The sequence below is a fragment of the Molothrus ater genome, chromosome 4 (genome assembly GCF_012460135.2).
Source record: "Molothrus ater isolate BHLD 08-10-18 breed brown headed cowbird chromosome 4, BPBGC_Mater_1.1, whole genome shotgun sequence".
NCBI classification, from domain to species: domain Eukaryota; kingdom Metazoa; phylum Chordata; class Aves; order Passeriformes; family Icteridae; genus Molothrus; species Molothrus ater.
Window position 1 is genome coordinate 63,149,920 of NC_050481.2, and position 23,219 is coordinate 63,173,138.

At 36.5% G+C, this 23,219-nt stretch overlaps 1 protein-coding gene across 8 annotated transcripts in view; it reads right to left on the reverse strand.

The window, feature by feature from the left end:
* Positions 1 to 300: 300 nt before the first annotated feature.
* The window catches only part of RGS12 (regulator of G protein signaling 12), an 85,849-nt gene continuing 62,930 nt past the window's right edge, over positions 301 to 23,219 (reverse strand). For 4 of the 8 annotated variants that reach the window (XM_036381565.2, XM_054514521.1, XM_036381570.2 and 1 more), the window contains 7 exons: positions 22,328 to 22,528; positions 21,439 to 21,512; positions 19,110 to 19,236; positions 18,084 to 18,180; positions 16,526 to 16,590; positions 15,849 to 16,002; positions 11,121 to 13,264 (listed from right to left, as the gene is read on the reverse strand). In XM_036381565.2, coding sequence (XP_036237458.1) covers positions 12,630 to 13,264; positions 15,849 to 16,002; positions 16,526 to 16,590; positions 18,084 to 18,180; positions 19,110 to 19,236; positions 21,439 to 21,512; positions 22,328 to 22,528 — 1,353 coding nt within the window. In that variant the 3' untranslated portion in view covers positions 11,121 to 12,629. Of the gene's footprint in view, positions 953 to 11,120; positions 14,776 to 15,848; positions 16,003 to 16,525; positions 16,591 to 18,083; positions 18,181 to 19,109; positions 19,237 to 21,438; positions 21,513 to 22,327; positions 22,529 to 23,219 lie in introns of those variants that run through there. The other 4 variants (XM_036381571.2, XM_036381566.2, XM_036381567.2 and 1 more) reach the window with 4 other exon arrangements.

Consider the following 23,219-nt stretch of genomic DNA (forward strand, 5'->3'; position numbering starts at 1 on the left):
TTGTTGTTATTGTTTGCTTCTTGCTGCTTGTATAACAATGGTCTTATTGCATATATCCAGGCAATGCATTAGACAAGACTGAATTCCACTTGGACCTCTTCCCAAATGTTATGAGACAGACAGGAAGACATTAAGAAAATATCCTAATCTTTTTTACAGCGGTAACTGATTTTACTTACATTTCAAAAATCTACTAAAACACAGGGAATACCATTAGAAGATTAAACTGAAATTATCTTAAATAAAACATTTGGATCGGGGAATTTAAAGTAAGTTTGTCTTGAATAAAGACAAGAAGGGTAGGGGTTGAAATCATTATTTTAATTGCACTGTTCAATGGAATTATCCAAGGGAAAATAATACAGAAATGGCAAAAAGCAAAACCAAATAGCTCAATACTTTCATTGGAATACTATTTTTTCATTCTAGGACTTCCAACTCATATCAGAAGTGATGGTCTCTAGCCAGCTCTTTGAAGGCAAATGGATATTGAAAACCACTTCCATCTTGCAGAAACATGTCTCTAATACATATCTCCATTGTTGCTGATGCCAAGCAAAATACCAGAAAATTTAATTAAAAGCAGAGATTTAAACAAAAGTAGCTTTGTACTGATTCTCAGTGGCCTTATTCTTCTCACTCTTTACAGCTATCAGAGAGGGAAGGTCTGACGTCCTGTAAACTCCAGTCCTCATCCTCCCTTGGCAAGATCTCAGTTCAGAGATGTAACCTTCAAAGCTGAGGTTCCCTTCAGAATCGTCACAGGAGCGAGTCCCAGAGTCCTCCAGCTTGACCCCATCCACATCAATTATCCTGTTCACAGGGAGCTGCATTCCAGGGTTCCCTCTCACACCAGGAGGATTAAAGCTTCTGCTGGCCTTGGCTTTGTGAGAGGTCTGCTCATAGGAGTTTCCTGAAGTCCCTTGTGAATCATTTTTCTTTCTGTTTGCACCTAACAGAAGAATTAAAAACAAAAAAACACAAAACAAGAGAATTATGTATCTTCTGGTTTTAGCAGTTTTCAATATTGCAGCCTTCTCTGAGGCCCCAAAGGTAGTCAGCTGGGATATTCATCCACCAAAGAGACCTACTGATGGAAATTTAACAAAACACTGGATCTCAAAGAAAAATGTGAAATACTAATATGTATCTGCCTTAATGTAGCATTTTTCAGAGTTTTTAAAAGACTCCATTAAAAATAACTAATTAGAATAATTTTGTACACCTCTAGAAAAAAAAAAATTCTCACAGCAGCAAACCCAAGGTGGAGGAGAATATAGACCTTCCACTGGGGCAGAATGGGAGATGTTCCTTCAGTTGAACTGGTCTCCAAGACCCTGCTGAGATAGTATTTTTACTTGGCTAGGGCTTAGTTCTCTAGCAGACTAGTAAGGGATTATTTGAAGTTGCAGGTCACTGTCCTGAACTGCAACAGAGCAATTATGGGCCACAGGACAAGAATAAAAGAAACAACTTTGCAGAATCACAGGACGGTTCAGGTTGGAAGGAACCCAGCAGGGCATCTGGTCCCACCTGCCTGCTGAAGCAGGATCATCCCAGAGCACACGGCCCAGGATTGTGTCCAGATGGTTCTGGAATATTTCCAGTGTGAGGGAGATCTCACACCCCCTCTGTGCAGTCTGTCCCAGTGCTCAGACAGTGAAGAAGTTCTTCCTCATATCAGGTGGAACTTTCTGTGCATCAGTTTCTGGCCATTGCCTCATATTCTATGGCTCAGCACCATTGAGCAGAGCCTGACTCCATCCTCTGCCACCCTCCCTGCAGATATTTATAAACATTGCTGAGGTCTCCTCTCAGTTGCTTCTTCTCAAGGCTGACCAGGCTCAGCTCCCTGATTCTTTCGTCCCAAGAGAGATTCTCCAGACCCTTGACCAACTTAGTAGTTCTTTGCTGGACCTGCTCTAGGAGTTCCTTATCCTGAGGAGCCCAGAACTGGACACAGCACTCCAGATGTGTCCCACCAGGGCTGTGCAGAGGGGCAGGATCCCCTCCCCTGCCCTGCTGGCGCTGCTCCTCCTGACTCACCCCAGGACTCCCTTGGCCCTCTCAGCCACAAGGACACAGTGCTGGCCCATGGACACCTTGTGTCCAGCCCAGGCCCCTCTCTGCAGAGCTGCCCCCAGCAGGTCAGCCCCCAGCCTGGGCTGCTCCATGGGCTTGTTCCTCCCCAGAGCAGCACCCTGCATTTGCCCTTGCTGAATTTCAGAAGGCTCCTCTCTGCCCATCTCTCCAGCCTACTGAGGTCCTTCTGAGGACTGTGCAACTCTCTGAGGTCTGAGGGCTTTAAGCACTCAAGAAACACCTGAGTTACATCTAAAATCACAGTTGCCAGGATTCAGGCCTATTCACACAAAGTCATCACTCTCCCAAGACTGTAGTTCTAACCCTTGAGCTCCCAAAAGCCAGTTTTGTGTTAGGTGTGACCCTACAAAGTGCAAGGAGCTTCTCAAAGCAAATGTACAGAGGCTGATTTGCCTGTGTCAACAGCAGCAAGAAGGGAAGGGTGAAGGAGTTGATTTCAGGATTCACACCACAGTTAGCAACATGGTTTCTGGAACTAAGGCTCCCCCCATGATGATATAAAGAGGGGCAACATTTTCAGAGACAGAGAACTGCTTTCATTAGCTCAAACAGAGAGCCAAGAAAAAAAAAAAAAGAGAAACTTTCAAGGCACAAAAGCAGGCCTGAGTAGGGACTCCTATTTTATATTTAATTCCCTTTTTCCATACATCTTCTTATCCATCTTTTAAAAGACACGATCTTATCTGACATTCTCAAAATTTTGTGCCACAGTACATCCAAGTGCCTGACCAGCATGTTTAGCCACACAAATCCCATGAGACTGGTGTGGTTAAATCCCACAGCTGTCTTTCAAATATTTTATTCGTGTTTATTCCATTAAGTGATTGCTACAGTTTTATGCAAGGAAAAGAAATTTCCATGTATAATCACCGTAATCAAGAACTTTTTGATATGGAGAATGGAGGAAATGCAAATGAAAAAGACAAAAAAAGCACTTTCACACACTTTCAATCAAATCACTCCAGGGTCTTCTTGAGGCTTAAAGCTTTCTATTTAAGAAAAATAAGTTTAAATCCTCAGTAGTGCAATGCTTAGTGTTTTAGCTACAGTGAAGCCCCACATGAATAATGTGGGTATTTTGCATCAGTAGTGCTTGCTGTGTTTTCAGAGGAATTAGATCAAACTCCAAACAAATCAGCTGAGCAGAGAGAGGCAGAAAGCTCCCAGCCCTGCTAGCCCAGCATGACTGCAGCCTGCTAAATTGCAGCTAACATTTAATGGGACTGGATTAGACTTTGTGTTTAAATATCCCTACTGAAACTAAACATTGTCTTAATTTTAACTGCTGCTTGCCTGGCTGGGCTGCAAAATGCTATTTTTCTGTTCTGGAACGTTTATCTTAACATGAGTGTACTGAATTGTTCTCTTGATCTCTTTAATCCACTATTCTACGCCCTTTGAGCAAAACCTGTGACTCTCCTTTCAAGTTGCTTTAAAAGAGCTACAAATTGCTGAAATGCCTACTAATGACAAATTACCACAAATACATGGCATTGACAGAGCATGAGTCACCCAGCTGTCCTAGCACTCAGAATACATCCTCCTATGAAATGTCATGCAAAGGAACACCTTTGATTGAGGTGGAAGGTCTCATATCTGTTGACTTGGACTAGGTTGAAACACTTTCCACAGTCAAAAGACACAGCCTGCATTAACAGGGACAAGAGATGAAAGAGCTGGAAACTCCTGCTGAGGAACACTATGGAAGGTGCAAGTATTGCTGAATTTATTTGGGTGCTAAGCCCTTCTACAGTTAAGTAAAAGAAATGCCATTAAGTCTTGGAATTATGGTGTCACTGAGTCAGCACACAAAGCAACTGGGTGTGCAAGCTGCCCAATAGGAGCACAGCAGAAATAAGGTCAATGCTTGCTCTCAGGCTTCACAAGACATAAGCTCATCTGAACAAGAACACATCCGCATTATAGACATATTTTTCTATTAATGTCCTTTTTAGGAGCAATCTCTCTGCAGCATCAAATAAATTACTACTAGAGTCAGAGCAGTAAAAGAGAACATCTTGTCTAAAATACCAGTTCAAAAGAATGTGGAATTACTAAGGGAGGATACTGTGAAGATGATTTCACTTTTCCTGTCAGAGTAGAAAATACCTTATCTCATCTTCACCAAATAGGAAGATGATTTCAAGAGTAGCACTACCCAGAAAAAATATTTCAATGTAAATTTTTCCTCATTTTTTTTAAGAAAGAGCTTTTATGGAGCAAGGCTATTTATCACAAATAGTAGGCGAGATTTGCCAAACCAGCTTGTGTATAAATGTATCCCACAAGTTTTTAAGCAGACTCAAGACTTGCATGGAGCTTTAGACTTAGTGGAGCTTTATAATGAGGTTTCAATGAAGTTTGTAACACTCTTACACTGGTCTCCTCCTCATGTTTTCTGAGTAACAAATGCCTGAAGACACTCAGCTGTGCAGGGCACCATCTAAGGTGCAGAGGGCCTTCACAGGGAAAATTTCTCTTCACATATTTTTGACTGTAGCGATGAATACCTCCATGGAGAGCTCTGCAGATGCTTTGCCATGTATGGAGCATGTCAGGAATGTTATTACATTTCCCCAGATCTAATCTCTCAGATGTCCTACCTAACTTCAGTAGAGAAAGACAGACACTGCTTATGGCAGCAGTCACAGAGGTGAATTTCCAGGATGGAATTCCACATTCACACCTATTGGTAATCTCCTCCCTTGCTAAGCATTCCACACAGCTCTTGGGAAATTTTCTTGTGCATCTGATCCCGTTGATATGTTCCAGCTGGTTTAAAGATGGGAAGATGCAGGTCATCTTTTGTCCTTAAACCAGAGATCTGCTGTGTCACAGACTCACAGCCAAATGACTGCTTAGAAGGCTTAACTGCACCTATCTGCATTTTCCCAAAGGTGACTACAATCAAGCACTGTTTTGGCTGATCTCCTGCTTTCTGTTACCAATATTTCTCTTTTTGTGATATTTGGATTTTTCTCAAGCACTCTAAATTTAATATTGTCATTATGGAGAACTATATAAAGACAAAGGGAAATCTTCTTCTGTATTAAATAATCCTCCAACTTTAAGATCTAAGCAAAAGATCACAAGACACTCTCTTCCAGGTAGTTTAGGAATAAGGGAGCATGTGGCCAAATTCCACACAGAGACAAGGTCACAAAAACCTGGAAATTTCAGGAGCAGCATTAACAGCCAAATGTAGATGAGAGGATCATATAACTCTAAGTCTAATGCAGATGCTTGGGGATTTAAAGGCCTGCTCACAACACCTTGCAATTTTATTGTTTCTATACCATAATCAATAAATGCATTTATCTTCAATGTGCTAAATTTAGTTACGATTTTTAATAAAATCTCTTCCATGTAAATTTAGGGTTTCACTCATCATTCTACATTTGCTAAAATCCTACTGTTCTTGTCAAAACCATTAACCATTTAGATGGCTCTAAGTTCTACTGAAAGATAACAAGAATATCCTGCTGATTTTCATACCATTGATCCCAGGCATTTGACTTCTAATGTCAGAGAGGATCTGATCTCAGTTAAAGGGAATGAGCTCCAGATTAATGATTTTGTACTGACTTAGAGCAGATAAAAATCTGCTTGAAGTATTTCATAAAACTTAGAATATAACTCGTGAGAAGAGGCCTGCAGTTTTCAGGGGCAATTCCTGGGTCTGGTGATTTACAGACATGTTCCAGCCCCAAATGTAATCAGTCTCCCAGGCAGCAAGGCTCTGGAGTGTGCTGTGACACAGCAGCCTGGGCAGACACTGCTCCAGCCTCTGACTCCATGGAGCCTGTCCCAAGGTGGTACCACACTGGCATTTTCTTACATGAGACTGAAAAAAGGAGCCCTTTGATGGCCACTTCTATAGTGAGTGAATAGGTAGTCACTTCTGTTTCAGGGTCCTGGAAATAAATCAATATAAATAACTTCTCCTTAACATGGACGTAATCTGGCAGTTTCACTCTCAGAAAGACACTTATCCCTTTCTGTCCTAAACTGTTAGGAAATGCTACTTCCACATATTAGCCCTCCCACACATGGATTCTTTTAAGTGGTGGATGAATGACTTCACACTGGCTGACATACTGTTACTACTGCAAGAATTTTTTTTTTTTTAAGTTTCTACAGTGATTATGCTTCTGAGGGGAAAAGGATACTTTACATCAAAGTTTTAGAACACCAGAGGTTAAATTTTCTTTGGCAGTTTCCTTCTTTTTATCTCTTAATTGATACAGCACCAAGGAGAAAGCAGACTTAATAAAAGATTCCTACCTACAGTTTATGCTAAATCTTTGCAAAGGAAATTTGACTTTATATGCTGAATTTCACTTGCATGATGAAACAGCAACTGCAGCATATGCTCAGTGCCTTGAAATCTGACTCAGTAAAATGAAGGCATCAAGCCAGGAAATGGGTTGTGCTACAAAGCAGCAATATTCTACATTAGCAGTTTATTTACCTTTTTTTCTGGGAATTTTGTGAGTACATTTGCAGCATTAAGTTTAGAAATGGGCAGATGGAAATCCTTTCATTGCACTCATCTCCAAAGCATTCACAAGAAGAACAAAGCACCACACATTATTCAGAAAGACAAATTTGGACTATCACATGGAATAGGGAGCTCACCAGTGGCATACAGATGCAAAAGAGGGAGCACTGTAACCTGTGTTTGCTGAGAGCAGGGACCCTTCATGTGCACAGCTACAACAGCAGCTGAAGGGAACTGCAAACAACATCATTTAAAATCCAGGAGCACTCCACAAATAAATTAAAAGTTCTGAATTTTGATCCAGGCAGACATGTGTGCCCTCAATAACACTGTCCAATTTGCTCAAACTTTCCATTTCTCTACTGCTAAATCTGAAACAATTTTAACTACTTTCTAAGCAGTAGATACGATAAAACAACTCTGCAGCAGCCTACACATATTCAGCTCTCAGTGTGATCTTCCAGCATTTATTGTTTTGGTTTTCCATCAGTGTCGGTATCAGCAGGTTTAATTTTTGCAGAGTCCTATAATTATTGCAGAGTTGGGAGATAGTGGATTGAATTACTTGAATCCATTTTAATTTAATCTGCCATTCATTAGGTTATTTTTCAATTATGAAAGTCTAAAATGTGGTTTCACTGGGCTACCGGTTACATTTTACCAACAATTCAGCAAAGTTCATTTCATCATCCAAATGCTGCCATGAGTTGAAGAGATCTGGCTTTAGCCCATGTGCATTTGGTTCAGAGGGCAGCTGTCATTTTTCTAACATTTCGTTCAGCCAGTGATAAAATTTGCAATTCTTGCTAAAATGTTTATCCTGTTGCTTGATCAAAATAAGTTTACATTTCAAATAATCATCCCCCAAGGTCCTCCTTGCTTCCCACTTGTCTGCTCTAAACTCCCCTTCTCCTCTGTTTGTTGTGGATCACAGTCATGTATTACATGTAATTCTCCCATTGAATCATGCTCTGATTAAAAGAGGGTTAACACATCCCAGCCTTAGTATTTCTGGATTCTCATGGGTACTTCTTTATATTGATCCAGAATCCAATTATCTTCTATAAATTTACACAGAACCAGTAAAGGATGTAAGTTACCACATGAAAACAGCCTTTGTTAAAAATAATTAAAATAATGATTTACATTATTCTTACATCTTTTATGTCATAATCACCTCCTTTTCTTGAATTTGTATTAATGTTTTCATTCATGTGGTTATCTTGATTTACACAGGGAACACCACTGGACTGTCTCTAAAATATGCCACATGAATTAAGAGATTATATAAAATATTAGTTACATAAAATATTGTATCATTTATTACAGAAAAAAAAAAGGTTTATTTTCAAAATTTGAAGATAGACATGTGATTTCTCTTAATGACCTCTTAATCTCCTTAACTACCACAAGGTTTTTTTCCACTTGGAATTCATTACCATTAGAATTGAAAAATTTAGTAGCCAAAATAGCAAAAGTCACAGAAATACCACTGATCTCCGTTCTAATTATCTGATCTTTAGTCTTCAGCTGTGGGGTACTGCATCTTTTCTGTGAATAATAAAAAAAGATCAGTTGGGGATTTTTTTTTTTTTGGGCTTTGGGAACAATAGCCTATACCAGACTCTGAGAAAGTACCCTGCATTTTATTTCTGCATAATTTATCTTTCACAACAAAAACATCCTAGCCCTGGTACTAACTATTCAATTTCTGAAAGATTTCTTTTCAATAAGAAAGTAAGCAAGTTTATTTTGAGGGTACAAATCTATTTTCAGAAAAAAAAAGCGGTTTCTTAAAAAAAAGCTATATAACTTTAGACTGTCTAAATTAATTATTTAACTTCCACAGACATTCTACTGAAGCATAATTACAGAGAGTACACCATGCTTTTATTTCCCCTAGCTGGCTCTCTATCTTAACCAATGACATCATATGCTAAAAGGTAGTTTTGACTAAACTTTTCTAGTGCATTGCTGGATCCAGCCTATACATCTCCTTAAAAAAAAGACCTTCATACTTGGTAGACAAGTAGACATTTCCACTGACTGTAACTCTAGTGTCATTTTGAGAATAATTCTCATCCTAGCTGAAAAAAAAAGCCCCAAAAACAACAGGGATTTTTTTAAGAGAAGGAAGATCAATTTGTTGGACTCAAATCTACAGTCCGTACACTTCAATCTGGATTGCTGCAAATTGTCCTATCTCAGGTTGAAACGGTATTTAGTGAAACAGCCCAGTTGCTATCATGACAAAATGCCCACCTACTTTGTAGTAGAGGCAAAAACCAACATGAACAACTCAGACCAGTGGAATATTGCAAATAAACAAGTCAGTGCACGGCCTGTGGCTTAATACTCACAGCTCCTGAGGAGACTACAGGTTTGGGAGGCTGCCTTCCCCATGGGTAACACATGTGCCCAGCCTCTTGGGAAAAACTGGACAGCATTCAAAGTACCCAGACTATACCAGGCAATTAAAAAAAGAAAAATAAAACAAAACAAAAGCCAAGGAGATTAAATCTGCGTTTTAACACTTTCAAAAATGAATGCATCACTTCAAGCCAATCACACCACACAATAATTATTTCTTCCACAGATGGGACCACCATTATATGCAGAGACATGAAAGAATGTCTTCAGATTCCAGAAACATCTGATTTTTAAAGTGGGAAATTTGCCAGAACTAGCAGGCTTATTAAAAATAAAGACATTTTCTCTTGATGAGTAACGCAACTAGAATCAGTAATGATTCTTGTGTTGCTAATTTATTTGCTATTTACTTCATAGCTAAGTATTAATACAGTATAAAAACATTTCACTTATTTCAGAAAGTTAAGAACTGAGCTTGAAAATGTGTTCTCAATAGCTCAGAGTGATGCAAACCTTATTTTGCTGACTTCCATTGTTCATACTTTCCTTTCTAGATCATCAAGTGAAAAAAACCCCAAGTGTTACCCATTAGAGGGATGGACATTGGCCTGGCCTTGCTACATCAGCAAATTGCTCCCTGCAGAACATGAGGGACCCCTTCACTCCTCCCAGTCCTTTTCCCAGCATTTATAAGCCCAAAATGTGCAGGGTAAGCACACACGTCATTTGTCTTTAGGCCAATTTGGAACCAAGACCAGAGACCTCTGCAAATTATGTAGTCATTATTTGTCTTTATATCCCAACATTTTAATTGAATAAACCAATCAGAAATGCAATTTCCATTGATGGGGGTTATGAATGAACAACCATTAAAGCACTTAAAAAAGCAACCATTATTAATGATTTAGTCCTTTGAGATTTCAATTCTTGACTGGAGAGAGTTTTCAGAAGTCTTTATTATAATTATGTACATCATCAAACAGCCTTTCCATGCAAACTCCAATCATGAAAATAGAAAAGTTTTGATTCACCCCACATTTTTTCCATAAAATCACCGTTTTTTAATAGAATACAGTTCCCATTAAATAGTAGTGTGTCGTGAGAAGAGTGTAGAATACAGCTAATATATGCAATAAGACTGTAGCAAAAAAGGAAGGTGTTTTATATATTTTTTTTAAAATTTTGTTATTCCTTAAAAAAAATCTGTTTTGTCAGAAAGCTAAAAGAAATTTAGATTTTCAGTTTTGCAAAATTAGTTTGATTACTCATTCATGGGTGACTATGACAAAATAATAAGGCACAATCACCACTGAAAGTATAGAACACTAGTTGAAATATATGCTAATTAAAATCCATTTAAAAAATTAAATTAAATATGGACGGTATTACTTATTTGTTGTGAAAAACTCTGAATAATTTTAGAAGGGGAACTGCTACAGGACTTTCAACTGCTTTATTTTCTTTCATGGAGGCCCACAAATATGTGAGAACACAGTGACTTTTGGAAAAACTGGATTTTCATTCCCCAGAACACAATGAGACCTAGTTAACAGCACGGCACGCCTCTCTGCAGAATTATTTTTTTTTTCAATTAGGCTTCAGAGTGCTGTTATGTAGGACCCATCTCAAAGAGTGAAAAGAGTAGTGTGGTCTCCAGCACCCAACCAACCCCTCATTTCTTACCCAAGTCTACCAAATAAAGAGGTGGTTACTTTGGTTACTCCACATCAAATGAGCTGAGATCTCCAGCTCACTTCTTAAAGACCACGGAAGAGTTGCTTTAGTTTAAAATAAGAAGGAAAGTAATGAACATAAAGTTTAGCCCAAGAACCCAAAGACAGAAGAAATTCTCCTTTCAGGAGTTCCTGTTATGACTAATTCCAAAGAAACCTCCTGTCTTATTTGCCTTCTGGAGCACATGCCAATGCTATGGATTTCACATGTGACCCATCAGCATCTCAAGACAGCATTTGCCCTTGGATGTCTAAATTATTAATAAATCTAATGTTTGTCAGCTTTGTCTCATGGTAATTGCTTGTTCATATCTATTTATCTGTTTGTCGTAAGAAGGTAATTTCAATCAGAATTCTTAATCCAGGACTGAAAGAATTTTTAAATAATGAATAAAATGGAAGCTTAAAACCAGTTTGCGTAACTATAGCTAGAATTTATTACTCCTGAGAGAACAAGGATACAAAATACATGTGAAAACTACACAAAGATTTCTACAAAGTAAAAAGTAGAAAGTGGGAAAAGGGAAAGCTACAGCTCAGTGGTTACACAGAAACTTAAGCATGCATTAAAATATTGTAAATTCATGAAGTTTTTTTTAAGTGCAAATGGTTTTTTTTAACAGTTCTCACTGAAAAATATGCAAATTGATACCTATGTTGTACACTTGACATATTATCAGAAAGACACCAACACAAATCTATGCATATATACATCAATATGTCTGAAGTACATTTTGTGGTTCTGTTATCCATAGGCACTGGTTACAAGTCCGTCTAATACTCAGTTTCAGAAATTAAGTGGTAGCGCTAATAGAACATTTCTCAGATACGACTAATAAAGGAATTGGCTTTTAAAATGCCAAGAGGAAGAAATAATCTGCATTGCCATTTATAAGCATCCAACAACCAAAGAAGTATTTACAAATCATCAACCATACAGATAAAGAACAGTATCAAATACTCTGTGTAAAAAGATAAATAATTAAAATGTATATTCCCACATCACAAAGAAATGTGATCATACAAATATGGCACCATATGTTTGTGAAACATCAAAAATAAATGTAGCACATAGATACCTCTTCTTATATTTTACATTAAAATGCACAGTACAATGACTGTAAATGTCAATGTCACGACACCCATTGTCTTCAAATTCCTGTTTCTGGTAATAGCAATTATTAGTAGAGTCCATGTTTATAAAGAAATTCCATACTTCAGCCTTGGGCTAATATTGCTCTGTGATATTGCTAGACCATGAAACTTACATCCTAAAAAAGTTACATATTTTCTTTAAAATTATCTATTAGAAAGCTATTTGATATGTGAATATTCTGGGAGGAAGTGTGATAGATGCAATCTATTTCTCTGTGTAGCAAAGTACGGGTTAAAAAAAATAACATTTTTATTTTTGTCCCAAATATCAAATTTATTAGTGAAATATATCCTAAGTTGAGGCTTATCCATTTAAAATTTTAATCATAAACAATACTGCAATTTTCAATAATTAGGGGTTTTGTTAAAGTACTTAAACTTCCAAACCCTAATCATGTATCTCATTATGAGAAATGGATCAGAAAATCTGGAACACAACAGTGCTATGGAGCTCAAAATGCTGATATCCTGTTTTGTACTCTGAGGGTGAATGAGATAATTATAGCATGTGGATGTATTTCAAAGGTTTGTCTGCATGTGGCCATTTATGGTTACATGCCAAATCCAAACAAAAGTACATTGTTAAAGGCAACCAGAAGTATTACAGTTAGAACAGACTAAGGCAATTAAAATCTTTTTTCCTACTTTTTTTGGTTAAAAAAAATAAAAATTAAGGTGCAGAGAGAATTTTCTTTGCTGTTTTAATGGGTGCCAAATACTGATTAACAGTGCCAAGGAGAAGTAGTTTTACACAAAAGGAAAGACTATTAAAATCTAGAAATACCTGAATTGGATCTTTGAAATCCAGATTTTTCCTGATTACCTGCAAAAGGAGTTGGGGGCGGATAGTTGGCTTCCGTGAGTTTACTGATGTCTGACAGTGGCGTTGGTGGTGGCGGTGGTAGCAAAGTGCTGTTAGGGCTGCTAATATCTCCTTCAGCCACAAGAGTCAAGTCTGCCACATTCTCATCATCTACCATCTGAATGCCTTCAGCCTGCAGCTCTCTGGACTGCCTTTTCCACACCGCGGCGTTGCTCTCCTGGGCGTGCGGAATCGGAGACAACGGAGGGCTGAAAGGAACGCTTAAAGTCTTCTGGCTGTGGAGTGCTGCCAAAGCAGACTTATGTTTGTTTTCTGAGTAACCCACTTTCTTTACTGAATTTTCATTAGAGTTTTGCAGGGACTCCTGTTTTCCACTGGGTGATGTACATCCATCACTGCCATCGCTTTTTGAAACTCGCTTGCTGAGGCCTTTAGGACCTGCGGGTGTAGATGAGGATGGTTCTGGTCCAGTGGGTGGTAAACGAAGAAAGTCAGGAAGAATAAGGTCTTCTTTCCTTAGCAGTCCACGTTGGTCATCTGCTCTGTTACTTTGTGCTTTGGATATGAGTTCAAAAAATTCTATTGGGGAAAAACCCAAAATTGACAAGTTTTTGTCAGAAAGTGCAATGCTATTAAAATGTACATTTTCAGCACATTTATTTTCCATGAAGATCTTCAATTCTTTCAATGCTGCCTTGAAATAAGATCCCATGTTAATTAGGAACTTTTTCAATTGCAGCAATGTTCACTAGCATCACTATAATTAAGACCATCAGCATTGCTATTGTAAGAGTTTTGCAGTTTAGAACAGCTGCAATTCACTGAGCCTTGAACACGTCTTCAATTTTACGCGGTTAATAAATCTGTACACACATGCAGGATTTTTTAATTCTTTATACAAAGCAAGGCTCTAGTCTTACAGACAATGGGTGCACGTTTTTATATTCTGGATGGGTTTTACCCATCTTAACTCAAAAATAGCATGCCATTTGAACATTCAAAGATTCAGAATGTTGCAAACTTCCTCATTATATTGACTTTCTCTCAGAGTAATTATATTTTATCACAGTTTCAATTCAATTCATGGCGTAGTTTTAAACCAGGATGTTATCATCACAGGGTATGATCAGATGATGATTTAAGTAACCCCATTTTACTTGGAGCTGCAATGAATCAGTAGCTTACAGATAGTCAGTAACCATCCAAGGAGCCATTACCAAAAGCAATGGGGCAGCTTTTTAAAGAGGCTTTAACACAATTAGAAGTGATTTGCTGATCATGTCCCTAATGATATCCAATGGTTTAATATGTTTCTATAAATAATACTCATAATAGATCAACACTGTTCTAAAAAGTTTCAAAACTTGGCAACAAGAAACTTATCAATTGTAAGCCAAGAATTATTCCACTCCTCAAAAAAGAAGCATTGCAACAATAAACAAACTCTTTGGTACAAAACATAGACATATAAAAATATGTAATTCTTAATATAGGGTCTCTGCATGTCCTAATTTTTCAAGAAGAAAGCACTTTAACTACAGAATATTAAAAGATGCTTAAAAAGGCCATCTCCAACAGATTAAATAAAATCAATAGTTCCAACCCAGCTTATAAATACTGTTTGAAGCAAAAGCCATTAAGGAATAAAGCAACAGAACATTAGTATCAGTTTTAACTTAGCATAATATGGAGTCGTACACTTGCACTTGTATGACCTTATTCCTAAATCCTCTACTCATACTTGGCAGGCTTTGCAACGTATTCATAAAAATGACTTTTTAACATGCTTTTTCAAATGCTGTAAAATCTGAATGTAGCCAAGATGGAAGCTTCAAAATGCTTCTTATTGCCAAAGTTTTGCAAAATGGCGGTAGGCATATTAAAACATGCAACATTTCTAAGATGTGTCATACAAAAATGTTTCTGAAATTTCAAAGTTCATAGAACAGTTGTTTGTTTTTGCATTAAAAAACAGTCTACAACATTTGGTATGCATTTTCCAAACTTTGACAAATATCACAAAACTCAAAATAAAATGTGAAAGCCTCGAATTCTGAAGTTTTCAAATTATGTTAATGTTTTACTCAGTCCTAGGAAAAAAAATGAAAGTATTAAAATGTGGAAAACAAGTTAACAAAAGAGTAAGCAACAGAAAATAATTTAAAATGCACTAATATTTTGTAATAACACTTATGTGAAAAAAACATTTTGCAGTAGAAGTTTTAACCATAGCATTTTTTTTCAGTTCTAGTCAGTGGACATTTATTCACAGATGAACATTCAAAGGTAAACATTCATTTGCTGTATAAATGTGCATAACCAGGTTTTGGATATGCATATGGAGTAACTTCAGCAGTAAATTTTAGTCTGTTGGTCAAAAATGTTCTTTGAGGTTTGTTTTTCTACATGGGAAAATAGGGAGGAGCGTGTAGGGCTGACAGACAGGTCATCATTTCAGTTCACATCCTAGGGCACAGGGTGTTATGCCAAAATTTCTAGTGCTACATAATTTTTATTTCTCTTTTGCCCATGGACATCTTTCTATAAGAAAGCAAAACAAATTCTCTCATGAGATTTTTTCCAACGATATCACCAGAACTATTAAGGTGTAAAAAAGGTAAAAATAGGACTCAGGAAATGCAAGATTACCAATAACCTCTTTGCTTATTTCTACTTCTTATGCTGAATGCAAATTTTTCTGTTGCCCATCACATCTCCTCCACAATCTGACTGCCCTGCCCTGGCTGTTACAGAGTTCAGCAGAAAACTTACAAAAATTCTTACCTGAGTACATTTGGGTCTACACTACTGTGCAGTGCCTGTCAAACACTTATATAGAGGTGAACAGAAAGCCAAGCTTCTACACAGCTTACAGAGAGTATCAAATGGGATGTTCAACTGCAGTGGAGTAACTAATCCCCTTTTATTCTACAGGAATTAGGTACCCCTCACTTTTGAAAATCCCACTGGACACCTACATCAGTGTTTAGGTATTCTTAAAATTTCAACTTATGAAAACTTGACAACTCAAACACACCAAACAAAAATATAATGGTCATGACTATGATTTTCACAACACAGTATTAAACACGTGGTACCTACACAGACACAAAATTTTTCTAAGACTACTTATGTTAATATGTAAGCTATAAAGTTCACATACCCTCTGCTTCATCCAAATTTATTTTGTGACTTTTTTTTTTCCCAATCTTTGCAATAGAGTCTTCTCTCTTTGACAGCCGGACTTCCCTAGCATTTTTTCCATTTTCGCCTTTCATTTTGATAGAATTAGACTTTCCTAGAGTTCTTCCCTCTCCCTGCATTAGAAGGAAAGTTAAGGTACTACTTACATTCAGGCTCTATCATTGTATACATAATATGGCCTAAAGGAATGAGGAAAGTTATTTTGGAAACACATTTCTCTAACACCACAACAAATGCTTTAGGTTAGTCTTGATTATGGCAAAGAACATTTGCCATAGCAGTTCCCAAAAAAATGTAGAAATAAATATAATATTGTTTACTCTGAAGAATTCACAAGACAGAAATGGCCTCTGAACTACAGAGTAGCTCAATTATTTTCAAACATAGATAAGCCAACGAGACACGAAACAACAAACACAACACAGTGAAAGAGTTAACTGATTCATCATGAAGACAAAGCTCTTCACAAATAAATGCTGTTGACAGTGGAAAACTATCAGACAGATAACAGCTATATTCAATCTAGTTACAGAATTTGGCCGATTCAAAATCATGTGTGAATGCAGCCTTTGATACAGAATTCTAGAAGGAAACAGAAGATGATCTAATGGAGAAAAATCGTTGCAGAAGACTTACAGTAGATCCTTGACTTCTTGAAGATACAGTTGCAGTCTGTTTTACTAACACGCCTCTTTGTTTCTCTGTAAACATTGAACATAAATATATCTTCTGTAACCACCAATTTATAATTCCCTAAAGAAGCAAGACTTAAGGGACAATGATGGACAAAACAGATTTGTGCTTTAAAATTGCTCCAATATGTATTCAGAAAATGAAGAGTGAGCACAGTTGATAACCCTGATACTTTTCAGTAAAAACCTACCAGAATCTGCCTCCCATTTTCAGACTTTCCTCACACTGGCATTATTTTTAAAGTTAAAAGATGCTGAAGTCTGACTTACGCACTAAATTTTCAGTTGATTTAGATCAAATAATGATAAAATCTGATCATTCAGTTTGCAATTCTCAACACTATAATTTTAAAAAGAAAAATAAAATCAGCAGAAAAGACCATTGAAAGGCCATGTTGAATTTTTTCCATCCTGTTTCACACATCAAATATTTTGTAGAAACGGCTGTATCCTCGTTGCCATCTTCTAAGTAATCAAAGCCTCCATCAAATTAAATTTGCCTACAGCAAATTTAGTAACAGAATCATTGCCCCCTTCCACTGGTACACTGGCACAGAACCACTGCCAGAATGATCCTCTATGATTTAGGCTTTTACAGATGCTGGCAGCACACTGGATTTAGGCTTTACTTGTAATCCTTAAATTAATTATGTGTGAAAGTATTTAGATTGAAACTGTTTTTCAAAATAACAATTGGTTCTGTTGGTTAGGAAAATGACAAATCTGATTCTCCTCAATAAATACCTCCATATTTATAATCCCAGTTCTTCTTCGAAGAGGATCCCTGCTCTAAGTCTATTTAATTTAACCATATCTAATTTAGCTTTTGAAAAGAAGTGTTCAATATCTCTAAAAAGGTCTCCTAATGAAACCAAACCTTTACTCATAAGGCTGCTTACATTAATCCAGAGTGTTAATTGTGCCAAGAGATTGTCAACTGTTTAGCTGATAAATTTTTATTTTTCCAATTATGTTGCCTAGGGTCATGAGTTTTTATCCTTTTTGGTGTTATTTTCAAAAATCATCACTTAAAACTGGAGAAGTAGGCTCTGGTACTTTCTCATGCCTATGAAGAATACTATGATAGCAGCATATGCAGCTGCTGTACAAACTGCATCTGCTTTCCTTACACAGAATGTTCCTCACTGAATAATTGCCAAATGCACAGAAGATATTTGGCACTTGATTCTCATTATTATTTGTGGGTGCTATGTTCCTAAGTTTGTGGGTGGATCTGTGGCTCAGTGCAAACAAAAAATTCAAATATTACTACTGCAAAATTTCTTACAGCAACAGTAAAACTACCTGCTATCACAGATTACATTAATCTTCAATCTTCAGAAACTGCACTGCTTTTTAGTTAAAAAGAATATATGCTATATATGATAGATATAAATTTAATCACATTTACCTCACCTTCACAGCAACAGGAAAAACTAACCATAGTCAGGGTTTGTAAAACTGATTTGGAACTACAAACAAAAGCTTTTCTACAAACTTACCTCTACCCTTTGATGGCTCTTTTTCATCTAGAACAACCCGCTGACCATCCAGATTAGATATAGGGACACCAAGATCAAGGGGTTCCTGCTCACCACTCTAAAGTCGGATCACAGTTTGTATGTAATAGAGAAAAAGCTGTTTTCAGAACAAATTCATGCAGTCTGACATTTTTGAAAGAAAACAAGCAAAGGATTTTTATACTTCAATCTATCCTTCTACTATTCTAAAAATGTTTATTCCAGTGGTGTAAAACTACCTGGATTTCAATGAGTGTAACCCTATTCTGTGGGAAGAATGGTATTGGGAAAAAAAGATACATGGAGGAAAAAAATCATCCCATTTGTAAGTGTGCTTAAATACTCTAGCACCATTAGTGTGTATGTTCAGCAAGTCATGTTTTTCAGAGAACACTTTAGATTATTTTTTTATTCTAAATTGATTGTATTTCATTAGTTTTGTAATTTCATTAAATGAAGTTATCTTTATACCAACATACTTTTCAGTTATCTTAAAAACTTGGACTGGTTCAGCTAAGACAGCTTACATACTAGAAATACCACAAAATTAACTTTACATTCCTAAGTATTCCAGCACAAAAGAAAGGAGAACATGCTAGCCAAGAGTTCAGTAGTAGAGAAGTTGAATCAGTCTGCTTTAACAAAATATTTCTGCAAGGGGATTTGTGGCAACTTTCATGATTCCCAGGACAATGGAAAAAAAAGCTTTAATCCAACCAACTTTCCCTGGCTAATAATGGGAGTTGAGCTCTGGAAGAAGCAAAGTTCAGACTTGCTTATTTTGGATGTTTGGTTTATTATGAAGAGAATATAAAACAGATGTAGACTAAATATTTGAGGTAACTACTACTAAGCTTAATGGTTATAATTACAATGCATTTTATCTCAAAATGTAGCTGCAGATATTTAAATGCCTAATTCTCAGGAGAGGAATCATTCCAGGGACTATCATATGATCTTCTCCAGACAGAAAATATTGCTGTTTGAATTACATCAAAGAATACTTACTAGTCTTGCCACAAGTTCATTAAGATTTAAACCATATTTTGCAACAACAGGCCTTAAGACCTCTGTTACTGGTTTGGTGGGTTTTGCCTTCAGACCAACTGACCGGTTGATAGGAACAAGATCCAGCCTGAAACACAGCAATTGTAACACCAAGTGTGAAATACTCCAGTAAATAAAGTGAATAGAAATATGTCAAATCCAATCTACAGCAAAGTTGTACCAATTTACAGCTAGTAGCTAGCTGGAACTGCAGTAGCATGAATATATACTAAACTGAAGTGACAAAGAATCTATTATTATTTTTTTATTTCTTTATTATTATATTTAATTTATTATTACTTCTATTTAACACAAATAAAACTTGGACTGTTTCACTTGCCAGAAGTGAGTGAAGGCCTGAGCCAGTCTATTTCAGACCAAGGAAAAGCATTCCACAGCACTTCTATATTTACAAGGAGATTTCTCTGACCAGTTTGGTCCAGAGTCCTTCCAAAGTGACTCCATGTCTGAACTATAGCCTTGGATGCAAGAAAAATATTTCTTCTCAGTTCTACAAGACAGACTCACAACTTGTTATGCAATTACATGAGATGGATTTGGACAAATATTTTAATTTTTAAACAGACTAACACTGTGGAATTCCAGTGCTACTTCTTTGGGTTGGTGCCACCATATGATGAAATATCGGTACAAGAGAAACTTATATACCAAAGGTGAAAAAGTAATTAACTTAGAATTTACAGGCTAAAGACAGCTCTTTTCAGAGCCTATTTTACAATTTTGCATTATTAAAACAGTAAAAGAATAATTAAATACAATTTGTTTTTACAAAATTAAACCCAAACAACTTTCATTAGTATCTATGTCCCTGCACAGAGCTGTGCCCAGCTTTGGTTTGGTTTTTTTTTTTTTTAAATGCTCTTCATCTATGCCCTGAATCCTCCATAAGCCTCATTTGATTGCAGTGGTACTACAGTATGAAATCAAGGACAAGCTTATTACTAACAAAACAATCAGAAGAAATGTACATCATCATCAGATATTATTATTATCAGGAATTTTTTTCAGTCACAATTAAATATAAAACTCATGTTTTATCTCACAAAAATTGAATACAAGATGTTAAGTCATGTTGACTTTTCTCTTCCACAAGAAGCCAGAATAACTGAAGCTTTGTCTTTCATATTTTCTTTGAATTCAACAGTTACTAAATTGAAATGATCCATTTTAATCATTAGCTGGTAATTGATACAAAAGTGGCAAATGCTGAGGTAACTAAGTATACCCACATAGTATTTCTCCTTTGTCTGAAAATGTTCCAAATATTTGACTATATTTGCTTACATAGTATCTATCCAGAGAATGGAATAATGTAGAACATTTCTACATTTTAATTAACACACAAATAACATATGGTACTGCCTACTTAAAGTTCCTTTTTAACTTGGAGACTCAACAAGCTCACACCTAATAAAAGACTGCTCAATCTCAATCTAAAAATTGAATATGCCATACAGTATTTATTAACCTGAAGTACCTTTAAATAGAAACTAGCCCAGCTTCCTAAAGAAAAGTAATATAGAGCCAAAATAAGGAATGCCTCACAAATTAAACTTCATTCACTTCAAAAGTCCAGGTCAGTAATGTAAGACATTTTGCTTCAATACTTTTTCCTGAAATAATTATTTCAGGAGTTTTCATAGCATTAGTTTGGATTCATTTTGGAAAAAATTACAAATGTTATTTTGAAAAGAACAGACACTACCAAATATATTACATAAAACTAAATATATCATGTACTGCATTATATTATATCCATACTAATAATTTAACATTGACGTGTTTAAGATTCAGGGTTCATCAGAGGATTTTTATTTATACAATTAGTTTTACTGCAATTTTCTAGGTGGGCATATACAGATATAACTGATGGGAACAGGTCATGAATAAATATACCCATTTATTTTTAAGACCAGGAGACTCCCAGTTCAATTTCCACATCTTTCTTGTGGCTACTCCAACCTACTAAGCATGTCTTTATGATGTGGAAGGTCCCTCTGGACCCACAGATCTGTCCAATGCTTTCAGAGCTGCCTCAGCTTGAGCATTTTGACACCACAATAATATTTAAATGTCCCTAAACTGGAACACTGGCATCAAAATCCCACTTGTATCCTCAGAGCAATGCAGAAAGCCCCCTCCTGCAGCTGCACAGCCTCCTGTTTCACTGCACAGGGAACTGGCAACATCTCCTTTACTGCACTTACAAAAAGCAAACTGGGAAACAGGGAGGGAAAGGCCAGAAGAAGGCTTTATTTTTGACTCTTACCTAAATAAAGTGCGTTTTTCCAAGCGCAGGTCCCGAGACTCCAGGATGCTGCTGTCCTGGTGCAACACCAGGGGCTGCAGAACACATCAGGGATAAAAGAACACAGAGCAAATTAATTTTAAACTATGCAAAAAAGAGCAGTTGTGTTGTTGAATTTTTTTTAAGGTAACTCAGAATATTATTAATATAGGCTGTACTCATTCTAGTGACTGCTCCTTTACAATATGAAACATGATTAAAGCATGTTTTCTTTTGGCTAGGTGTGAAACAATGACCAAAATTCAATTTCCACTGGAGTCAGCAGGTATTCAGGAACTTGGTTGTTAAAACAAACCTAGATTCTTCAACTTATATAAATAACACAGAATAATGCATTAGAAAAGACAGCCAGCTAACAGTCTTTGAAAGCTTTAAAAGAAAAAACCCATAACTATGAACATTCATTGATTTTTGTCATTGTAATTATCTAGACGGATCAAAAGCATGAATTTAAGAGAATAAATACTTCATGTCCACAACTTCTCTTTGAATTGGAGAATATTTCTGTTGAGTAAGAGCCATCACACACATACTGCATCATCCCCACAGATTGCTGTCTTGGAAATTTTCCTCAATATTAAAACCTGTACCTCATTTCTACCATTAATGCATCTCATTCATCTTTGAGCAACTGAATGTCACTATGTTTTAGGGCTTTAATGCAGTAGCATCTACTACCAGACATTTGTTTTCTTTGTGGATAATTCAATTCTCCTTCAATTAACCAGCACTGCCGATGTAAAGCTATGGGCAGAACCAGGAGATGCGTGTCAGTATGGAGAGAACAGAATTCCTTATTTGTAAAATGGGGAGGAAAATGCTTCCAAAAAGGCCCAGGAATATGCAGTACCTTATCTCCTCCAACTAGGAACAGGTCCACTGCAGCTATGTTGATGCCATGTTTCTCACAGACCCCAGAGAGCACCTCCTTGATGGAGAACCCTGACTTCACAGCCATTTTGCTGGATGAGCCATCCGGAAGGTTTACACAGCAGTACTTGGGGGATTTGTCTTTATCTGGCACAAATGCAGGCAATCTTGAGGTTTCAGACTTGAAAGGAAAAAGAAAGGTCAGTGCCCAATGGGAAAATGAGGACTGGGTATAAACTATTAGAGCCCACACAGATCAAACCAAGCCAAGAACCATCGTTTCCACCATGCTTTAGAAAACCTTCCAAATACCACAAATATCAGATAACTTTAAATCCTAAAAGATTTAGATAAAGATCATAAATCTAAATCACAAATCTAAATTTATTTCAAGAACAGATGAAGTTTTACACAGCAAGTGTGTTAAAGATTAAAAAGTTATAAGATTTACTAAAGAGCTCCTAAGTAAAAACTATAAAAGTAAATTAAATCTCATTAAGCATCCAAATAGTTAAATGTCTGTGCTCAATAATGTCCTGCTGATGTAAAAATTACCACTGACACCCTATGAATCAACATTTAAGTGAAGAGGAATGGCTTTAAACATCAGGTTCCTCAATCTTTCCTCACAAAATTTCCTCTTCTTTCAACATAATACGAATTCTATGCACAAATACCCCACAGAGAAATTAAAATTTTAAAAGTTTTTGCTTCATGACCATTAATTGTTTTTATTAAAGGGAATCAGAACTACAATGCTACGGGCTAGGCACTAACCTTTATTCTAAAGTAACAGTAAAATAGTAACACTACCACTAAATATCAGAAGTATCTTTGAAAATTTAACAAAAAGCTCACTTATAATTTAAAAG